This window comes from Mandrillus leucophaeus, unplaced genomic scaffold (assembly GCF_000951045.1).
Source record: "Mandrillus leucophaeus isolate KB7577 unplaced genomic scaffold, Mleu.le_1.0 Scaffold829, whole genome shotgun sequence".
Taxonomy (NCBI): Eukaryota; Metazoa; Chordata; class Mammalia; order Primates; family Cercopithecidae; genus Mandrillus; species Mandrillus leucophaeus.
The window spans coordinates 608,763-632,374 of record NW_012109019.1 but is presented as its reverse complement, the minus strand read 5'-3'; the positions used below and the strand labels follow the sequence as shown (position 1 = coordinate 632,374).

Here is a 23,612-nt window from a genome sequence, read left to right as displayed (position 1 = left end):
GGCCTGTGTGGAACCTGGCTGCTCTGTGCCTTATAATCAGCCTGGCTACTGTCCTGGCTGAGAGTCCCGATCAAAGGGGGATATTGGCTGCAATAGCAGTAATCATTCTACCCTCTGGTGCCCAGGAAGTCTGTATGGTCAAATCATTGTTTTTAGATTGGCCCCCAACTGGAACCATAAAGTTTGTGCTACACCTTTGGGAACACTTAAAGCCTTCATGTCCCCGTCTGGTATTTTGGTTCCACTTCTTCATCTTGTATGCTTGGTAATGGTAGAGCAAGTTCCCATTAAGACCCTCTGGTAAAAGTAGATTCCAGAACTCAGTTTAGGCCAAGGCTGCCATGAGGCTTCTTGTTTCCACCACTTTACACCTTACACTTGATATTTACGTCATTGGGCCAGCTAGAGAAGAGAGACTGGAGCAAGTCTGGCCAGGGAACTGCAAGATGAAAGTCTGTCACATCCATAACCCTGCTGCTTGTAAAAACACAGAGAGGGGCAGGAATCCCCCAAAGAGAGGGGATCCCCAGAGGTTTTACTATGCAGGTAATTCCCTGAGGAGTGGACATACCCAGGTGGGATTACCACATGGGGAGAGACATTTCCTGAGCAGAGGGCACCCCTGGATGGAACTGCAGGGACAGAAAGAAGAGAGAGCTTAAGTAAGCTGGCCTGTATGTGCGCTGTGGCATAATGACTGGCACAAGTGTAGAGTGACTGAAAATGGGCACAAGAGGAGCAGAGCTGGTTCTTACTGTGGACTGTGTCACTGTAGTGTTCAAAGCTCCAGGAGCATCTTACGTCCTGGAGCGTTACAGGGGCTAGGCTTACCAGCCTCCACTAAAAAAGCCCAGCAGCCTGTCTTCCCTCTACCTACATGATTCTCATTTCTTAAAGCAGAATCCAAGTAATGCCAGCACTTGTGTTGGTCTTGAGATTATTATTGAGCTGCAGCATGCAGCTGCATGATTGTAGCAAAGGTAGTGTTATTTTTGATGATGAGGGCAAAATACGGGCTTTGACTTTATTGACTGGTAAGTTCACAAAAAAACCCCCAAAAAACAGAAGGTTGTCTTCTGATGGCATGGTGTTGTTCAAAGAGCATTGGATTCCAGTTCTGCTTCTGCCACACTGGTGGTGTGACTTTGGCTCTGAGTAACATGATAGTGAGGGGCTAACTGATCTCCAAGATTCCTTCCCCTCTTAAAGAGTCTTATCGTTGTCCAGCTCTCTGAAGCCTTGCAGTCTCCTGGATAGGAGCTGGATGGAAGATGATGTGCTTATGTATGGATCCTTTTATTTCACATACTGTTGAGTGTGTGACCTTTCCTCAGAATAAACCAAATTTTAAATCTAGGTAGCTTTTATACGAGGTTGGCATGCTTTTAATCTGGTGAAGAAAAGCAAAATATCTTGTATCATATAGTTAAAAAATACCATTTGGCGGCCGGGTACAGTGGCTCACACCTGTAATCACAACACTTTGGGAGGCCGAGGCGGGTGGATCACAAGGTCAGGAGATCGAGACCATCCTGGCTAACACAGTGAAACCCCGTCTCTACTAAAAATACAAAAACTTAGCTGGGTGTGGTGGCACGCGCCTATAGTCACAGCTACTTGGGAGGCTGAGGCAGGAGAATCACTTGAACCCAGGAGGCGGAGGTTGCAGTGAGCCGAGATCGCGCCACTGCGCTCCAGCCTGGGCAACAGAGCCAGACTGTCTGGAAAAAAAAAAAAACCATATATATATATGTGTGTGTGTGTGTGTGTGTGTGTGTGTGTATTTAACCTCTTTCACCTAAGTTTTCTCATTGGTAAAGTGGAAGCATTAAAGTTTCTTCTTCAAGGGTGAGGATTAATTCACATAAAAATGTACCCTGGTCTACAGCCCAGTGCCTTGCTTGTAGTAAATCATTAGCAAATGATAGCTGGTGTCATTTTGATATTACTATGTATTTATTATATATATTTATATGATCATACTTTACATTTTTTACCTTACAATGTGTTGGGAAATCTCTCCATGTTAATAAATATAGTTGGGTCTGTATCTCAGTATTAATGGTTCTATTGTATTCTTGTACCAGACTTTAGCCAATTTCTTGTTGATGGACATTGAAGTATTAAGTTGTTTTTTGCCGTAAATGCATAAATAAAAATCTGTAATGAACTTTTACATGCATATTTGGCTTAATTATCTTTTTGAGATAAATTCCATAAAAAACTGTAATGAACTATGTATATATTTTGTTTAGTTTTCTTCTAAGAATTTTGGATAAGTTCTTAGAAATGGCATTGTTATATTGAAGAGTATGAATATTTCATATTATTTTTCTTGTTGCCTCTCTGCTTTCTGGAAATGTGATATCAAATTATGACATCTGTCAGCAATGTGTGAAAATGCTAGATTTTCTACACCTATCCCCAAACTGGGTTCTTTCCATCTTTTAGCTTCAGCTGATTTGAAAAGGGAAAAGTATCTTATTGTTACTTTGCATTTTTTAAATTGGTGACTCTGGACATCTTTTCAAATGTGTCTTGGCATATTTCTTTTATGAGTTGTATTTTTGTGTTTTTGTATTTTCTGTTGTTGATTTGTAAGAACTCTTTGTATATCAGGGATAGTGAAATTTGTCTGTCATATTGCAAATATTGTTAAGGTTGCGCCTTGTATAATGAAAGGCATAAAGTATCTCAAATGAGAATAATCAGTGAGCAAATAATATATGAGTTTGTAGATAGTGGTCATATACATGTTTAGAATGGAAACCTGCTTTTAGTGTTTCAGCAAAATTGTTTCATGATCTGGTTATTATGAATAAGGTTGTCCTTTTATTACTCACATTGAACAATGCATAAATGTTCAAAAACGTTGACCTTTAATGCATGTCCCCACATAGTCTGCTAAACACTTTATTGTTCCCTTAAACTAGCCATTCTTTCCAACTTTGCTGTTTTTTCTTTTTTTTTCTTTTTTTTTTTTTTTTGAGACGGAGTCTGGCTCTGTGGCCCAGGCTGGAGTGCAGTGGCCAGGTCTCAGCTCACTGCAAGCCCCGCCTCCCGGGTTCACGCCATTCTCCTGCCTCAGCCTCCCGAGTAGCTGGGAGTACAGGCGCCCGCCATCTCGCCCGGCTAATTTTTTTTTGTATTTTAGTAGAGACGGGGTTTCACCGTGTTAGCCAGGATGGTCTCGATCTCCTGACCTCGTGATCCGCCCGTCTCGGCCTCCCAAAGTGCTGGGATTACAGGCTTGAGCCACCGCGCCCGGCACTTTGCTGTTTTTTCACACATAGTTATTCTTGCCATATCCAAGGCTGGAAACCTTGGGGTTATCTGTGTATTTAGCGTAAGTTGAATGCTGTCTGGCTCCATCATCCCTTCCCAGACAGTGCCCTCTCCTGAGGCCACCCCTACGTTTTGGGTTCCTGCTACTGTACTTAGCCCATGTGTTAGAATAATTTGATGTGTGCTTGCTTCTGCTACTAGACTAAGGGCTCCTCAAAAGCAAGATGTAGACTTTATTTACCTTTGTACCTTTAGACTCTCATGGCTTGGCTCATAGTAAGCACATGATAAGTGTTTATTATATTTGGTATTTCCATTTTGAAGGTGATGAACTCAGCTTCTGTATTCTACTGGTAGGTTAATATTCTTCCCCACCAGCTTTTTATTATGAAAAATTTCAGCCAGGAGAGTTAAAAGAATACTACAAAGAATACCCATATTCTCACCCAACAGATTTACTTACTGAGATTCGTATTACTCTGACACAAAATCCTCTGCTCAGAAACCTATAAGAATGTACTGGCCACTGGATCAGATGTAAACTATAGCATTTGTTATCCTTAAATGGCTGCATCTAATAAAACGTAGCCCTCTGTTCTGGTCAGGCCAGTCTTCTTATTGTTCTTTTCCCATGCTGTCTTTATTCTTGCTTCATTGATTTTACACATTGTTCCCTTTTGTAGAACATGCGTCCCCCATTGTCTGGTCCAGAATTTTTATGCATTAAGTGTTCTGACTGCATTATTAGCTATTTTAGGTGACCACTAGATTTTGTCTTGAACTGATTTCCTTCGTTGAACCTAGCATGTTGAATATTGATTTGGCTGGTATTTTTCAATAGCATTCCTGATACATTTGGAGTATAATTTGATTTTTTTGTTGTTGTTTTTTGAGACAGAGTCTTTGTCTGTCACCCAGGCTGGAGTACAGTGGTATGACCTTGGCTCACTGCAACCTCTGCCTCCCAGGTTCAAGCAATTCTCTTGCTTCAGCCTCCTGAGTAGCTGGGATTACAGGCGTTCGCCACCATGCCTGGCTAATTTTTATATTTTTAGTAGAGACGGGATTCCACCGTGTTGGCCAGACTGGTCTCAGACTCCTGACCTCAGGTGATCCACCCACCTCTGCCTCCCAAAGTGTTGGGATTATAGGCGTGAGCCACCACCCCTAGCCTGGAGTATAATTTTAATCCAACATTCACTTAGAAGACCTTTTTTGCCCCTGACAATACCTAAGCTCTGTTAGAGGAAAAAAAAGTTGAATGGTTCAAGCAAGATATCCTGAATCTGTTTAATCAGATTGCCGCAAGATTATGGTTTCTACTGAAGAAAGGAAAAATGTTATACAGTGTTGGCCACTTCCTTTGTGATTGTTCCCTTGAGTTTGATTTACCTTTGTACTTCGGAGTCATTAAAGCTTGTATGAAGTGCACAGTTAGAATAAGTATGTCTAACGTCTGAAAATTGCCCTGGTTGAGAATCACTGGGTTAGATAGGGTCACCTGGAAAACATTTTAGAGCAAGGCCTTTAAGCCTTAACTGACTGACTCCATTTGTATGTCTCCAGGTTGGCTCCACTATTTTACAAGCTTCGTTACAGAGCTGAAGGTGGTGTCCCTGAGAAAGTTAGGGAAACTGGGAAGGAAGCTGAGGCTGGGGAGAAGTTTATGATTAGTTTTGGTTTTATTGAGACAAGTGTTAGTGCGATAACAGTGTTGGAAACTCCTGAGGGAGCTCAATTTAGAAGATGAAACTAGCGACAGATTACAAAGACAGCAACACAGAGGTTAGAGTTTGAATTTAAGAGAAAGAAAGAGGGTTTAGAGGGAGAAATAATATAGAAAGAAGGCAAAAGTCTTGGGATTGTTTCTTGGGCATATATATATATATATTATATTTAATTTTCTTTGTTCCACTGCACTCAAAGGATAAATGATTTGGGCATATTTTTGCAGATAGTGTTGGGAGAAGCCAGAAGGAAAAGGAGATTCTAGAGGAAGGGAGAGAATCAAGATGTTAAAGCATTCTGGAAACCAAGGAAAGAGTCTATGATAACTTTGAATTTAAATGGAAGCGTTTTGTTTTTTGTGCATCTAAAATGTTGTTATTATTTTTTAACAGCAAGTTTGGGCTATTCCAACAAGAGTATCTTTGACACACTAGATAGACTACCTCTACCCTATGGCTACTTACTGTCAGACTTATCGTATTTGTTCTTGCTGGTTAGAGCTGGAAACTTGATCAGAGTTGACTAGAATTTCTCTGAAGAAAGTTTAATTGCAGAGTTTTAATATTCTATTTATACTAGTAGCCAATAATAAAAAGGTTACCATTTGTTGCATGCCTACGATGTGGCAAGCACTCTGCTGTACATGTCTCTCATTTACTGTCACACCATTCAGTGTGGCATGTACTTTTATTTTTTATTTTATCTTATTTTTTTTGAGACGGAGTCTCGCTCTGTCACCCAGGCTGGAGTGCAGTGGTCGAATCTCGGCTCACTGCAAGCTCCGCCTCCCGGGTTTATGCCATTCTCCTGCCTCAGCCTCCCGAGTAGCTGGGACTACAGATGCCCGCCACCTCGCCCGGCTAGTTTTTTTATATTTTTTTAGTAGAGACGGGGTTTCACCGTGTTAGCCGGGATGGTCTCGATCTCCTGACCTTGTGATCTGCCCGTCTCAGCCTCCCAAAGTGCTGGGATTACAGTCTTGAGCCACCGCGCCCGGCCGCATGTACTTTTATTAATCCCACTTTACAGAAGAGGATAAATAAATTGCCTAAGGTCACATAACTGAGAGGTCATGAATTGAATTTGAATTTATGTCTGTCTGTCTCCAGAGATTAAGCTCTTAACCAATTCTAACAGACATAATTAACCAAAGTCCAAACCACTAGAACAAAACAAGACAGAGGGATTGTATGCTATTAATCAGAGTAAGCTAGACTGCTGTATTGTTTAAATCCTGACACATGTAATATGCTCAAACATAATAGATTTCTCACTCATGTAACTGTTCAAGGCAGGTATTCTGGATTGGTGGGTGGCTTAACTTCCTTCTGATTTAGGAAGCCATACTTTCCTGTGTTGTATCTCCCCAGTATCCCAAGGGCCCATGGAAACGGAAAGAAAACATTGTGGAGAGATAGAACCACTCCCTTAAAAGTCTTCGTCTGGAGTTGTGAGTACTTCTGCTCACATACTATTGTCTAGAATTTAGTCCCATGCTCACCTAACTCCAACTGTGTGGAAAATGTAGCCTAGCCGTGTACTTAGACAAGGAAAGGGAGTGTGGATTTCAGAGGATAGCTCAAATCTCTGCCACAGGAACGAAGGAAAAAGGATTGGGTAGAGAACTAGACAAGAAACTCTAAATAAGGTCTTGAAGATTCTCTTGATATTCTCCTGAAGTTATCCTAAAAATGCAGGTTCTTTTGGGGTTCATTTCAGTCAATAGGTTACAATTTCATAGGCTTTCATTTTTACAGATTGGTAAGGACTACTTATTAATTGGCCATTAAATAAGTTATTGAGGATTACTCGTATTTAGTATTCATAAAATAAAATTGGTATACTTCTAGAGTTTATTGAAGTCTAATTCAGCAATCTACTAAAATGTCTAGCTGTTTTTCTGTGCCTGACAGTGTTATAAAGATTAATTTGCAGACACTTGCATGTACAGTCATGTGTTGGATAATGACATTACGGTCAACAACAGACTGCGTATATCATGGTCCCATAAGATTATAACAGAGCTGAGAAATTTGTGTCATCTGGTGACATCGTAGTATAACACATTAGTCATGTGTTTGTGGTGATGTGGATGTAAACAAACCTACTGTGCTGCCAGTTGCATAAAAGTAGCACATACAGTAATGTACAGTATATAATACCTGACAATGATAATGAACCCATTTTTACTGGTTTATGTATTTACTATACTATACTATACTATACTCTTAATCATTATTTTAGAGTGTACGCCTCCTTATATTAAAAAAAGTTAACTGTAAAACAGCCTCAGGCAGGTCTTTCAGGAGGTATTCCAGAAGAAGGCATTGTTACAGGAGATGACAGCTCCATAGGGTGTGTTACTGCTTCTGAAGACCTTTCTGTGAGACAAGATGTGGAGGTGGAAGACAGTGATATTGACGATCCTGACCCTGTGTAGACCTAGGTTGATGTATTTGTGTCTTAGTTTTTTAACAAAAATGTTTAAAAATTTAAAAAATTTAAATAGAAAACAGCTTCTAGAATAAAGATATAAATAAAATATTTTTGTACAGCTGTACAGTGTGTTTGTGTCTTACCCAAGTGTTATTACAAAAGTCAAAAAATCAAAAAATTTATAAAGTTACAGTTAGCTAAGGTTAATTTATTATTGAAAAAAACTTTAAAAAATATATTTAGTATTGCCTAAATGTACAGTGTTTATAAAGTCTACAGTAGTGTATAATAATGTGCTAGGCCTTCACATTCACTCACCACTCACTCACTGACTCACCCAGAGCAACTTCCAGTCCCGCAAGCTTCATTCATGGTAAATATTCTATACAGGTGTATTCATTTTTAAGTTTTTATACTGTATTTTCACTGTACTTTTTCTGTGTTTAGATACACAAATACATATTATTGTGTTACAGTTGCCTACAGGATTCAGTGCAGTAACATGCTGTATAGGTTTGTAGCCTTGGACCAATAAGCTATACTGTATAGCCTGGGTATGTCGTAGGTTATGCCATCTAGGTTTGTATGAGTACACTCTATGATGTTTCCACAACAGTGAAACTGCCCATTTCTCAGAACTGTCTTTGTCATTAAGTGATGCATGACTGTAAATGGTTGGAATTCTCCAAATTGTCAGAAGGATCCTTTGTTATCAATTCATTGTTGGTATTGTCTTCAGTTGGTCATGATTTTGGCTTGAGGTTTACTCTTTGGCTGCTGACTATTTTTTGTTTTTAATATTTGGGCACTGTGTTACTTGTTTTATATATTTAATTTTGCTTTAGGTGAGAAGATTCTGTAATATGGTTTCACTTTGTCGTTTTATCTTGAACTGTTCAGCTCATCTTCAACAGAGTTGTATGGTAGACAATTCAAAATTAAGATTTCATTTAGTAGGAAAAAACATAGAATTTGGATATCTCTAATGACTCTATTTTCTCTAATTTTAAGCTGTATATCATGGGAAACTAACTTCTTGCTTACTATGAGCTTAACAAAGTAACTTCTTCATTCAATTTTCCTCTTGGTTTTTAAAGTATAAATTATAGGGCTTTAGGAAGATTACGTAGAATTTTGTATGTAGGTACCTAGAAAGTGTCTTATATGTAGTGAGAAATTCAACAAAAGAGAAATTTAGTAAAGAAGAAATTAAATTTAAAAGGCAGTAGGGGAGTTCCTATATTACAAATGCTGTCTGTTCACTAAATATGAGATTGCTATATTCTAGATGCCAGATCGTTTGCAATCATTTCTTTCTGTCTTAACACTCTTGGCTGGGCACACTGGCTCACACCTGCAATCCCAGCACTTTGGGAAGCTGAGGAGGGAGGATTGCTTGAGCTTAGTAGTTTGAGACCAGCCTGGACAACACAGGGAAATCCCATCTCTACAAAAATAAAAAAATTAGCTGGGTGTCATGGCACGCAACTGTGGTCCCAGCTACTTGAAAGGTTGAAGTGGGAGGATTGCTTGGGCCCCAGAGTTTGAGGCTGCAGTGAGCCACAATCACACCACTGCACTCCAGACTAGCCTGGGTGACAGAGCAAGACCCTGTCTCAAAAAAAAAAAAAAAAAAGGCCAGGTGCAATGGCTCACACCTGAAGCTGAAGTCCCAGCATTTGGGGAGGCCAAGGCGAAAGGATCACTTGAGCCCAGGTGTTCGAGATGAGCCTGGGCAACATGGCAAAACCCTGTCTCCACAAAAAATACAAAAATTAGCTGGGCGTGGTGGCACATGCTACTGGACTCCAGCCTGGGCAAAAGAGTGAGAACCTGTCTCAAAAACAAAACAAAACAAAACAAAACCACAAAACAAATACCATTTCATTTTCTTTGGTGGAAATATGCTGATGAATCCTCTCAATTTTTGTATGTCTGAAAATAGCTTTATTTCTCTTTTATTCTTGAGGCATATTTTGGCTAAGTATATAATTTTGGAGTAGCCATAATATTCTCTTGGTACACTGAAGATACTCTTTCAGTCTAATTATTGGTCTTCAAGGTATTTTGTCTTTATTTTTCTGCTTTAAGATTTTCTCTCTCTTGGCTTTTCTGACATTTACTACGCTTTTTAAAATTTATCTTGATGGAGGTATATAGAGATTCTTAAATCTGTGCTTTGGTATATAGTTTGTCAGCTTTGGGAAATTCTTGGTCAGTCTCTCTTCAGATATTGTTTGTATTCTAATACCTCCCCCTTTTAGTTCCTTGTCTCTTACTCTTTTTACTGTATTTTCTTTGTTGTTGTTGTTTTTTTTTTTGTCCTCAGGGCTTAATTCTAGATATTTTTTTTTTTTTTGTCCTCAGGGCTTAATTCTAGATATTTTCTTTGTGCCTGTGTTATTACTCATTGGTTTTTATCTTTAGGTTTGTCCGATTTTCTATAAAGCCTTCCTTGGGTTCTCAATTTTGACTCACATTTTTAAATTCTAGAATTTCCATTAAAAATAGTTTTCAGTTCTTTGCCAAAATTATCAATCTTGTCTTTTAGTTCTTTGAATAGATGATCATTATTTTAAAGCCCTTTCAACTACATTATTTGGATCTATTATGTGTTTGTTTCTATTGTTTGTTACTATTTTTTGTTTCGTATGTACTAACTTTTCTCTTGATTAATAATACAAACCTAGAATTTAGTTCCTATCAGGGTTATCTAATTCTCGTTCACTATTCTGTTTAGAATGTAGCCTTTTCAGGTCCCAGTTCAAAGTGGGGATTTTATCTGACTGTCTTCCTTGATCGGCTCTCTACTAATTACACGTTTTGTCCCCAAGCCTCCCATGGCCAACAGAAGCCCTGCTTAGCTTCTTACCCTCTCAGCAGAGACTCCAGAGAAACTGGTTGCAAGTGCTTAGCTGTCTTCTGGACTCCATTATTTCCCACTGCCTTGTTTTTTTTTTTTTTTAGAGACAGGGTCTTGTTATGTTGCCCAGGCTGGTCTTGAACTCCTGGGCTCAAGTGATCCTCCAGCCTGTCTCCAAAATAGCTGGGATTACAGGTGTAAGCCACCATGCCCAGCTTAGTTGGCTTTTTGTTATTCACAAATTTTTAAAAATACAGGTCACGTATTCCTTATCCAAAATGCTGGGACCAATAGTGTTTCAGATTTTGGGTTTTTTCAGATTTTGGAATATTTGCATTTATATAATGAGATCTCTTGGGAATGGGACCCAAGGCTAAACTTGAAATTTATGTTTCAAATGCACTTTACACACATAGCCTAAAAGTAATGTTATATAGTATTTTAAATAATTTTGTGCATGAGATCAACTTTGTGTTAAGTACTTATGTGTGGAATTTTCCACTTGTGGTGTCACATATATATGCACATATTTATGTATGTGACTGTGGGTGTATGTTGTCTAGTTGTCTTCAGCAGAAGAGTTTGAACCCTTTAATCTACTGTCCTGGAAGTGGAAGTCTTGGCTTGTGTTCATAGTTAATGTGTCACTTTGAGGATGTATAGTTTTGGAGGAAATGTATAGTAGTGGTTCTGCCTAGCTGAGATGGGTACTGTAGAGAGTTCCATATAATTACACCCTGACTACTCATTACCCACTAGCATTTTTCTTTTTCTTTTTCTTTTTTTAGTAGTTACATTCAGCCCAGTTGTCTGCTTCTATAGATTTAACCCCCAGCTATCCTTTCCTCTTCATTGTCATTGTTCAGACCAGTATCAGCTTTTTCTAGACTACTTTAATGGCCCCCTAACTGGCCTCCCACACTCTAGGCTGACCCTTTGTGATCTGTAATAGCTCCCTACTGACTACATCAGTTCCCTGCTCATAATGAATTGGTGACTCCCATTGTATGTTAGACAAAGCCCATTTCCTTTGTAATCTGGGACCCTAGTTGGATACCAGCTGATTGCCACCTTTCTTTCCTCCTACACAAAGTTAATGTTCCAACCATACCTAACCATTTGTATTTCTCTGAGCCTCTTGGCTGTTTTTTCATCATAATTTTCTAGGGAAATAAAATTTTGTCTACTTAGGATACCTCTCATTGTGTATCTGGCAAACTCCTATTCATTCCTCTGAATCCTGTTCAGATGCCACATTCTTTGAAAATACTTTCTTATTGTGTGACAGCACATTTTACATCGTTATCCTTCATTTACACAAATGTCTATTCTGCTACATTCTGAGCTGCTTATAGAAAAGGATGGCGTTCTTTCCAAAGCTTGGCTCACACATGTACTTTGAACCATTGGTTGAGTCTGTCATATAACCCATCTGAATCATGAGAAATTTGCTTTGATCTTGGAAGCCAGCATTAGGTATAATTGAGAGAAAATGGAAGTCTATAGCATATTTCTCTTTGCCATAATAACAACCCGTTTTCACTCTTTATTTTAATTTTCAGCAGATTTGTCAAAGATGAAAGTGACCTTATCAGCTTTGAATACTTCTGAGAGTTCTTTCACGCCTTTGGTGGTCATAGAACTTGCTCAGGATGTCAAAGAAGAAACCAAAGAATGGCTGAAAAACAGAATTATAGCTGAAAAAGAAGATGGAGGTGAGTAAAATAGTCACTACTCAGACTTAGTCTGGCCTCCCACACTGTATGCTCAGTCACTAAAAATGTATTTGCAAATGTGTTTTATAATTTTCATTGATATATTTTATTTACTAATGTTAAATTTTTTGCCTTTTATTATGTCTGGGACTTGAAAGGAGGTCCTAAATCAACAGGAGGCTTTAAGTTCCCATGAAACTGAAAGCAGCATGAGTGGTTTTCTTCACAGCTCTAAATAGTATGCCTGCTACAGTGTTTGGTGCATAGTAGGTGCTTAAAAAATATCTGTCAAATGAATGGACAAGTATCTATTGTATGCTCTTTGTGTGCCAGTTATGGTACTAAGGGAGACAGAAATATAGTCTCTGCCTGCAAAGATGTTACCATCAGGGTAGAAAGAAATTTAAAATAAAGAAAAGTACTTGGAAGAGCTGTCACAAAGCAATGCATGGGATGAACAAATGAATCATGTGTATATTTACTGTAAAAGTAAAGGGAAGGGTTAGATGACACTGTGACAGTACTTTCAGCAGTGGCAAGGAATGACTTCAGATGCCAAGGTTTAGCCTTCTCTTGAAAGGTGACATGGGTTCCCAGTCTGGGTGAGAAAGCAGCGGGTGTTTTAGTGTTTTACATGAGCAAATATTTTGTAAACTATACAAAACAACACCTTAGTCTGCACAGAGTCTCTGAACACTGGACTAGACTTAGACTCTTAAAAAAAAACAAAAAAAAACACAAAACTGTTACTGTAAACTGAAGTTATTTCTTAAGAATAAAATTGGAATCAAAGTGGAATTAAAATTTTTTTCAAATAGTTGAACCAGAAGGAAACTTAAAAACAAGAGTATTTGCTTGCAGAAATGTGAGCATTTCACTGATCTTAAGTCTGTTGTTTAAAATTTTTGTGATTTAAGAATTATATAGTGTTTCAGTGTGAAAGATTCCAGTGTATTCCCCGCCGTCTTTTTGCCAATTGTGTGCCTCCAGGGACACACAGGGAAGGGATGGGAATCTTTCCACACTTTTTGGGCGATCATAAAAAATGTTCCCAAAAAAGTGTTCAGCATCTTCCAGGTGAAGGGAGTGGATTTATACTCATGTTTACTTTTATTCTCTTCCAACCTGCTATTAAATTGACAATAATAATAAAAAATATATAAAAGACCAAAGTCACATGGACCAAAAAAAAAAAAAAAAAAAAAAAAAGATATAAGAGCAGCAAAAATTGGAAGCTAGGAAACAGGTGGCTGAATAGTTATTGACTTGTCAGATTTGAGAAAGCCAAAAGTTAAGCTGACAGGGAAGGAAGTTGAGATGCAATTTGGTTTACTCTGCACGATATCCACAATGACTCAGGAATTAGGGACACTGGACCTATGGAGGTGGGGATAAAAGTAGGACCAAGAAGAAAAGGTAACTGGCTGAGATCCATTTAAGAAATAATACAGAGTTTCAAATAGCTAGAAGGAGGATACTGAATGTTCCCAACACAAAGAAATAGTAAATGTTTGAGATGATGGGTATGCTAACAACCCTGATCTGAGCACTCTACATTATATGTATTGAAATACTACTATGTACTCCATGAATATATACAATTATTATGTGTCAGTTAAAATAAAAATAAATAGATCCTCAAATCCCTTCCATATTCTACAACCCCAGCAGAAGACTTGAGGTTTATTCTCTGGAGATGGTCAGATGCATGGTTTTTGGCATAGGAGTCTGTACACAATTGAAGGCACAGATTCTGAACTGAAAATAAGATACTGAATACCATTCCCCTTTCCCCCACTCCACTACTCACTAGCAGTGAGATTCACACCTCGTAGGACGCAGATTGGACAGTCTTTCTTTGGAGAATCTGACCAGCTTAAGACAAAATAACTAAAGGTGCAGAAATCAGAGGGTTGCTAACGGAAAATTATTTGACCAGACTACCTTACATTAAAGGCCATCCTTGATGAGTTCCATCTAAGCCCTCAGAACTTCCGGTTAGCCTCATATAGCCCCTTTCTTAAATGTGAACATGTAATAAAAGATCACCAAACATCTGAGAACAATTCCTAACATGAAAGAGAAATCTAAAACTAAACAGATAAAAGCAACAGACTATTCAGAAGAAGAAAACCAAAAAAATAATAAAAATCTCAGCACTCAGAGTTGTGAAAAGATGTAACATCTATAAATCAAGAATAGGATATTATAAAAATCATTTAGGAAAAAAGCAGCTCTTATAAAGTGAAAATACGAAGTTAAAATGTAAAAACTCAGTAAAATTACTAGAAGATCATGTTGAGAAAAGCCTCCAAAAAAGAAGAGCAAAAAGGTAAAGAATTGGAAAATATGAGAACAAATAATAAGAAAATTAAAGGACTAGTTCATGAGGTACACGTCTGAGTAAAAGGAGTTCTAGAAAGAGAACAAAGAAAAGTGAGGTGTGAGGGCAGAGTGAAGAAAGAGTTCTCCATGAAGATGATGTTGATAGGTTATCTTTCGTGTCAGTGGATCAAGGAGAGAGACAGTTGGCAGAGAACTTGGGGGATTGGCTTATTGATAGGTACATAATAAACTAAGCAAATGATAAAACAAGACAGCAACTTTTGGGAAAATGGAAAGTATGAGAAAGGAAAATCATAGCATACTGTATATAACATGTAGTCATAATCACATACTGACTTGATGTAACCAAAGGATGATTTAACCATATTGTGAGAATAGGTAATGGGAATGATGAATAGAAATGGTGAAGAAGGAAAGTGAGCTAAAAATCCTCATCTTCAATGGTTAAAACTGAAAAATCAAGAAATAGCTCTATAAGCATGTTATTTGATGACGTGAAAACAACTAACAAAGGAATTATCTGAACAATTTGAAAGGGAAAGGTTAATGGAGGGGAGGAAGACCTTACATTAAAGGCCATCCTTGATGAGCTCTATACAAGCCCTCAGAAATTCCGTTTAGCCTCACAGAACCTCTTTCTTAAACATGAACATGTAATGAAAGATCACCAAACATCTGAGAAAAATGCTCTTTTTCAAAGCAAAATGTTGACAAGTGGTTCTTCATAAAGGTTATACCAGGCCAGGCATAGTGGCTTATGCCTGTACTCCCAGCACTTTGGGAGGCCACGGCAGGAGGATCACTTGAGGTCAGGAGTTCAAGACCAGCCTGGCTAACACAGTGAAACTCCATCTCTACTAAAATTACAAAAATTAGCTGGGCATTCCCAGTTATTTGGGGACTGAAGCAGGAGAAGCACTTGAACCTGGAGGCGGAGGTTGCAGTGAGCCAATATCGCACCACTGCACTCTAGCCTGGGTGACAGAGCGAGACACTGTCTCAAAGTAAATTAATTAACTAATAAAAAAAGGTTATACCAGTTGCTGTCCCACTAAAAATGGCTAGGATGCCTTTCCCCAAAAACTCACTGTGTCTGTTCGGGTCTTCCAAACAAGAGATGGGATTTGATGAACAAGAAGTTTATTGAGAGAAATATTTGTGGAAAGAAGGAGGAGGGAGCAAGAGTGGGTCTAGAGAGCCTTCAGACTTTGTCAGTTTGACAGTTGTTAAAGGAGAGAAGAAAGGAAGGAGAATTGAGTCGGAAGAGCCTCAGACCACAGCCCAGTTCTGAGAAAGTAACAGCCAGGCTTAAAGTTGCCCTTTAAAGGAAACTTATGTTGTGCAGAAATGGCCTTGTTCCAGTATCCCCTCTGTGCCCTGCTGATGGCTGGAGGCAGCTGGGAGAAGCATCTTAAGGTGTGACAACAGGAGCCTGGCAGTCAACCCTGTTCTTCAAAGCAGATTGTCTTGAAGGGAGAGCTGGTGGAGTGGGGTACCTTCACAGCTACCACGCTCACCAACCTGTTATCAAACTTTCCATCTTTGCAGTGTGAGAAGTGAGAAACAGCATATTGGTATAGTTTTTACATTTGTCTTAATGTGAGTGAGGTTAAGGATCTTATATTTAAGAGCCATTGGTATTTTCTGTAAATTGAATATACCTTTTACTAAAGTCTTTAATAGCTTTACTGTATATTACCTAGATAATAGTGTCATAATGCATTCATCTTAATATATTAAACCATTTGATAAATGAAGTACAAATTCTGCTCATGATCCTGTTATCATCCAATTAATATTTTCATCATTCCTGTCAACCATCCCTAGAGGGTAAATACTAAAGAAATAAATGTACCTTTAAAAGTTTAAAGCCGGGCGCTGTGGCTTATGCCTATAATCCCAGCACTTGGGAGGCCGAAGTGGGTGGATCTCTTGAGCTCAGGAGTTCAAGACCAGCCTGGGCAACATGGTGAAACCCTGCCTCTACAAAAAATACAAAAAAATAGCTTGGCGTGGTGGCACACACCTGTAGTCCCACCTACTCGAGAGGCAAAGGTGGGAGAATCTCCTGAGCCTGGCAGGTGGAGGTTGCAGTGAGCCAAGATCATGCCACCGCACTCCAGTCTGGGCAATAGAGTGAGACCATGTCTCAAAAACAAGCAAAAATTGATGTAGGTGGAAAAATCTCTTTTCTTTATAATCTTTTAAATAATAATTACATGTATATGATCAAATCATAGCATCTCTTTATGTTTTGGTAACTTATTTCGGAAAAATATTAAACCAAATAGAACATAGAAATTGATGGGAAAAATCACTGAAAAGTTATATTGCTTTTTATTATTTAGTATTTAACAGTCACAAAATCTGTTATAGTCCAGTGTAATTGTGTTACATTTTTGGTTTTTCTTTTTACTGAAACATTTTGTTCCAAATTAATTTTCTTAAATTTTGGTCTATTGTGTTTATATTAAACTGCAATCTTTGTTCTATATTTTTATTTAGTGCACTTTTATACCTAGAGCTCATAAATATTGAATTCTTGTCTCATCTGCTTCACATTTGAATAAGTGGCAGGCCACTTAGTGCTACATTTTTCAGTTTTTGCATTTATTGAAAAACTATAAAGAACTGCCATCCCTAATGTACTTATGTTATTTACTTGGAAGATGGATTTAAATTGTTAATATAATTTCTTTTTCTTCTACCAGACTAGAAACATTATATTTATTGAGAAAGTTTTTATTTTTGAAACATTTATGTTTGTCTAAGATTGTACTTATCTTTTGTTTTTGAAGGTGCCCAGTTGTTGTTTAGACCATTGTTAAATAAATATGAACAAGAAACACTAGAAAATCAGAACTTATATCTTGTTGGTGCCTCCAAGATTAGAATGTTACTGGGAGCAGAAGCAGTGGGATTGGTAAAAGAGTGCAGTGATAACACCATGAGAGCCTTCACATACAGAACCAGACAGAACTTCAAAGGTTTCGATGGTAAGCCCTTAGTTCTTTGTCTCTGTTAGAATCCATTTATCAAAAAGAAGTTTATGATGAATAGATCAAATAGTGAATATTTTTTCAGTAAAGGATCAAATAGTGAATATTTTAGGTTTTGCAGTCCGTGTGGTCTCTGCTGCAATTACTCAACACTGCCATTGGTAGAGCAAAAAAGCAGCCATAGACCATAAGTAAGTGAATGGGCAAGGCTGTGTTCAATAAAACTTTATTTATAAGACCATGTGGCAGGCTACATTTGGCCTGTTGCCATCCTTTGCCTCCCCTGGATGAACACAAATTAGAAGAACACATGTAACTTATTTATATTATTCTATTCTAATTCTTATGAGTATTCAGTAGCTTGATACAGAAAAATCCTTTTTTTTGAATGCAGAATGATTGTCACCAATCAATTCTAAGTTAACAAAATACTCCAAGAAAAGTATTATATTTTCTAACTCTACAAGAAAACAATCATGTAAAAAGAAATTAACTATAGAAAGTTGCATAAGTAGAGATTTTCTACAAATAACCACATGTGAATATTTATTAGAAAAAAATTGTAGTAATGAGAAACACAGTAGTAGTTCAGTACCTTAGAAACCTCATTTCCTGAATTTTCTGGCTCCTGCTGAATGTGATAGGGTCATTGGTTCTATACTGGCCCCAAAACAGGTTCTAGTAGAGAATATTTTCAGGAAAGAACTGGGAAAGCCAGGGTGGATATGATAACAGGATGGGAGCTTAGCTTCAGAATCAAACTGATCCCTGCCAGGGCTTTCAGAGTTAGAAGATGTGATTAGACTTCTTTGGATTCACTTACTCCAGATTTTTATACCTGAGTGAATAAATGTTCAAGATGAAATTTACCTTATTTAAGAGGATTCACCTGTCAAATAGCAACAACATTTTCTTACAAGACTTTCTTCTCTCTCATTAATGGAAGGGATGTTTGACTCCAGAAGGGAATGGAATGGGTTTGAGAGTTTGAAGGGGGATAATTTGCCATATAGGCAAACTTCTTCAATTCCATCCCTAGTTTAACACAATAATATGTTAATAAGTTTAATATATTATTATAATTTAAGAAAATACTGCTTTCTGCTCATTGGTACTAAATGAGATCAAATTATATGCTTTTTGAATGTTTCTACTATAAGTATTAAAATGGTTATTGTAGAATTGTATTATGTGAAGGCATAACATAATTTTTTTATTCTTGTAAAATATCTAAGGAGCTTTATGTTCTATTTAATTTACCAACTTCATACTTTGATTACTTATGTTAATTGCTTCTTGTTTACACCATTGTTTCTGTAATCTCAGATAATTGGAATATTTTTATTTTGATTACTACTAAAATCTGGTAATTTCTGTCTTATTTTAGATAACAATGATGATTTCCTGACAATGGCGGAATGTCAATTCATTATCAAACATGAACTTGAAAATCTTAGAGCTAAAGATGAAAAAATGATCCCTGGCTACCCCCAGGCAAAGCTGTATCCAGGAAAATCATTGTGTAAGTCATTATGTCAACGAGCTTTTTTCTTAATAGACATAAATAGCAAATTATAGATGCCTTTTTCCCTCTTACAGAAGAATGTACACAAACTTACAATGACTTGTATTTTTATGAACGTATCTTTTCCCCTTGGAACCTCAGTATATTGCATCTTTAAATCAATATGTTTGTTTTGTGTTGTTGACTACTTATTTATCAAGGTCTCATAGCATACAGTTAGCTTAAAATCCAGTGTGAACACATATACATATTACTCAATTAAAATGAGCAAAGTTTACTTTATGCCCTAATATTGTACATGAAAATCTGTGGAGGAATATAAAAGGGAAGACACTGGAGCACTCTTTCCATTTCCTCTGTTCTCACTGGGTATGCAAATTAGAATTTTGCAACTTTTTGGTTTTGTGTGATTTCATTTTAATGAGGATACTAGTTTGCAGAATGAAAGAGTTTATTATAATGCATAATTCCAAGTTTGCTTCAAACCCAGATAGTGGCAAAGCTTCAGAACATTTTTGCTGCCTAAGATACACTTTAAACATGTAAGCTTCTCTGTCCCCTAGTCTGTTTTTTTGTTGTTGTTGTTGTTGTTGTTTTGTTTGTTTGTTTTTTTGAGACAGTCTTGCTCTGTTACTCAGAATGGAGTGCAGTGGTGTGAACATGGCTCACTGCGGCCTCCACCTCCTGGGCTCAAGTAATCTCCTGCCTTAGCCTCCTGAGTAGCTGGGACCACATGGTTTACGTTTAATAGTGTAATACCACCTTCCAATCTTCATCCAGGTGTTACTGGTGGGTCTTTGTTCTTAGAGCTCCCAAGGTGGGGGCGGGCGGCTCCCAAGATGGGGGCAAGCCTTTTGTTCTCTGACCTGGGGTTCTTGGCTTCACAGATTCCAAGGAATGGAACCTTGGGCCATGCGATGAATGTTATATTATAAGCTGTGAGTCACAGAAGAGAACTGTGGAACCCAGCAACTAGTGTTTAGCTCCATTAGGATGAACCTGGGCACTCAGCTGCGCAGGAACAATGACGAGCTTCTAGCCCAATCGGGAGCAGCAGTGGGTGCCTCGCTGGATCAAAAGCGTGGCAGACGCCCTGTGGGATCCGGAGGGGTGGAAGTCAATGGCGGGTCTGCGACTGCGGCGAACAGCAGTGGTGGACCGTGAGCAAAAGCTCAGCTCGAGCCAGAACAAACACGACCAGAGGAGTGTGCAGTTGCCAGATTTAATAGAGTGAAAACAGAGCTCCTATACGACGGGAGGGGACCCAAAGTGGGTTGCCGCTCCCTGCTCGAATGCCTGGGTTTGTATCCCTATCATTGTCCCTCCCCCTGTGCTCTCAGGCGATAGATGATTTGACTATTTCTTTTTTTTTTTTTAAATTATACTTTATGTTCTAGGGTACATGTGCACAACGTGCAGGTTTGTTAGATATGTGCCATCTTGGTGCGCTGCACCCATTAACTCGTCATTTACACTAGGTATATCTCCTAATGCTATCCCTCCCACCTTCCCTCACCCCACAACAGGCCCCGGTGTGTGATGTTCCCCTTCCTGTGTCCAAGTGTTCTCATTATTCAATTCCTACCTATGAGTGAGAACATGCGGTGTTTGGTTTTCTGTTCTTGTGATAGTTTGCTGAGAAAGATGGTTTCCAGCTTCATCCATGTCCCTACAAAGGACATGAACTCATCCTTTTTTATGGCTGCCTAGTATTCCATAGTGTATATGTGCCATATTTTCTTAATCCAGTCTATCATTGATGGACATTTGGGTTGGTTCCAAGTCTTTACTATTGTGAACAGTGCCGTAATAAACATACGTGTGCATGTGTCTTTATAGCAGCATGATTTATAATCCTTTGGGTATATACCCAGTAATGGGATGGCTGGGTCAAATGGTATTTCTACTTCTACATCCTTGAGGAATTGCCACACTGTCTTCCACAATGGTTGAACTGGTTTACAGTTCCACCAACAGTGTAGAAGTGTTCCTATTTCTCCACATCCTCTCCAGCACCTGTTGTTTCCTGACTTTTTAACAATCGCCTTTCTAACTGGTGTGTGATGGTATCTCATTGTGGTTTTGATTTGCATTTCTCTGATGGCTAGTGATGATGAGCATTTTTTCAGGTGTCTGTTGGTTGGTTTCATGTGTCTTCTTTTGAGAAGTGTCTGTTCGTATCCTTTGCCCACTTTTTGATGGAGTTGTTTTTTTCTTGTAAATTTGTTTGAGTTCTTTGTAGGTTCTGGATATTAGCCCTTTGTCAGATGAGTAGATGGCAAACATTTTCTCCCATTCTGTAGGTTGCCTGTTCACTCTGATGGTAGTTTCTTTTGCTGTGCAGAAGCTCTTTAGTTTAATTAGATCCCATTTGTCAATTTTGGCTTTTGTTGCCATTGCTTTTGGGGTTTTAGACATGAAGTCCCTGCCCATGCCTGTGTCCTGAATGGTATTGCCTAGGTTTTCTTCTAGGGTTTTTATGGTTTTAGGTCCAACATTTAAGTCTCTAATCCATCTTGAAGTAATTTTTGTATAAGGTGTAAGGAAGGGATCCAGTTTCAGCTTTCTACTTATGGCTAGCCAGTTTTCCCAGTACTATTTATGAAATAGGGAATCCTTTCCCCATTTCTTGTTTTTGTCAGGTTTGTCAAAGATCAGATGGTTGTAGACGTGTGGTATTATTTCTGAGGGCTCTGTTCTGTTCCATTGGTCTATATATCTGTTTTGGTACCAGTACCATGCTGTTTTGGTTACTGTAGCCTTGTAGTATAGTTTGAAGTCAGGTAGCATGATGCCTCCAGCTTTGTTCTTTTGGCTTAGGATTGTCTTGGCAATGTGGGCTCTTTTTTGGTTCCATATGAACTTTAAAGTAGTTTTTTCCAATTCTGTGAAGAAAGTCATTGGTAGCTTAATGGGGATGGCATTGAATCTATTACCTTGGTTTACCTCCTGCTTTTAGCCTAATTGGTATTTTAGTGAGCCCTCTTTACTACCTGATGGGTCGGGTGTGAGCTGAGTTACAAGCCCTGTGTTTAAAGGTGGATGCAGTCACCTCCACAGCTAGGCTTAGGAATTCTTAGTCAGCCTAGTAAATCCAGCTAGTCCTATCTCTCACAGGCAGACAGATGCCCAAGAACCAGTTCATATTCACATTTCCCAGTTGTCACCAAATATATTTTAGATCTTGTTTGCTCACACTAAGATCCAGTCTAAGTTAACCCATGTTGTTTGGTTATGTCTGTCTCTTTTAATATAGAATAGTTTCTCTTTTCCATTTTTTCCCTCATAACATCGACTTGCTGAAGAGACCATGCCATTTGTCTCTTAGATTTTCTCATTGTTCCCCTATCTTCTGTTTTTCCTGAAAACTGGAAAATTTTTGGCAAGAATTCTTCATAGGTGATGCTGTATCTTTTCTGGACTTCCTGATTTCCTTAGACATGATAGGGAATAGAAGGCCTTCTGAGATTTTATTTGCCTTTCTAACTTCTTAACTCTCTAACTTCTAACTTCCTCTTTTGTGTTCAGAATTGTGCCTTACTTTTGACAGAACTTTTTGAAATTGTAATCTTTCTCGACCTTCTTGCATTTTAGAGTATTTTCTTAGGATAAATTATAATTTTTACATTTTTTTAAAGAAAGTCTTTTTTAAAGTAAGATGTAGTATTTATTCTAGCCTATTCTGAACTGTATTCAGAGTTCTGATGAAAACAGGGTTTATCATCTGTACTGTGGACATATGCATGATTCCTTTCAATCTATATAACATATAGCAGGAAAATACTTCTCCCAAGCATCTTACAATTTTTGCATTTATTTTCTATTAGTTTCTGTCAATTTAAAAAATAATACATGTATATGATGAAAATTCAAATAGTTCAAAAATTTAGACAATGATAAGTTGCCTCTTTCCTGTCCCATGTTCCAAATCCCTTTGTTCCCTCCCTATTATATACCCTTAAAGAAATTCTGTTCAAGAGAAGACATGTTCAGAGAGATGGGGAGTGTATTGTGCATACCATTTTGGACTTGCTTTTTTATTTAACAATATATTTTGATCATTATTGTAGAATACCAAATTAGGCTAACTCATTCCTTTTCTTGGCCACCTAGTATTCCATCATATAGATGTTATATTGATGAACATCTAATTGTTTTCCTTCAATGTTTTCATTAAAAATAAAGTAGGAAAATTCCCAGAAGTGAAATTGTTAGATCAAAGGTATATGCATCTTTTAGAGTGGATACTGCCAAATTGCCTTCCATAGTGATTGCTTCAATTTATTTATGTATTTATTTATTTATTTGAGACAGAGTCTCGCTCTGTCACCCAGGCTGGAGTGCAGTGGCACGATCTTGGCTCACTGCAACCTCTGCCTCCCAGGTTCAAGCAATTCTGCTGTCTTAGGTTTCACCGTGTTGCCCAGGGTGGTCTTGAACTCCTGACCTCAGGTGATCCACCCACCTTGGCCTCCCAAAGTGCTGGGATTAGAGGCGTGAGCCACTGTGCCCAGCCGATTGCTTCAGTTTATAAAGGGAATGCGTGTTATATTGAGCATTCAGCAGGATGTTGGCTTTTGACTAGGTAATTTTTGTTGTGTTTGGAAAACATTCATTCCTTCTACTTTATTAAGAATATTTTGTATTTTAATTTATATTTGATATATTAATGACATCTGTGAAGACTATTTTTTTACCCCTGACATTATCAATAT

At 38.1% G+C, this 23,612-nt stretch overlaps 1 protein-coding gene across 5 annotated transcripts in view; it reads left to right on the top strand.

Moving 5' to 3' along the window:
* The window catches only part of ANO10 (anoctamin 10), a 260,737-nt gene that overhangs the window by 4,667 nt on the left and 232,458 nt on the right, over positions 1 to 23,612 (top strand). For 3 of the 5 annotated variants that reach the window (XM_011968089.1, XM_011968085.1, XM_011968086.1), the window contains 3 exons: positions 11,878 to 12,027; positions 17,172 to 17,369; positions 18,760 to 18,894. In XM_011968089.1, coding sequence (XP_011823479.1) covers positions 11,889 to 12,027; positions 17,172 to 17,369; positions 18,760 to 18,894 — 472 coding nt within the window. In that variant the 5' untranslated portion in view covers positions 11,878 to 11,888. The remainder of the gene's footprint in view (positions 1 to 11,877; positions 12,028 to 17,171; positions 17,370 to 18,759; positions 18,895 to 23,612) is intronic. The other 2 variants (XM_011968087.1, XM_011968088.1) reach the window with 2 other exon arrangements.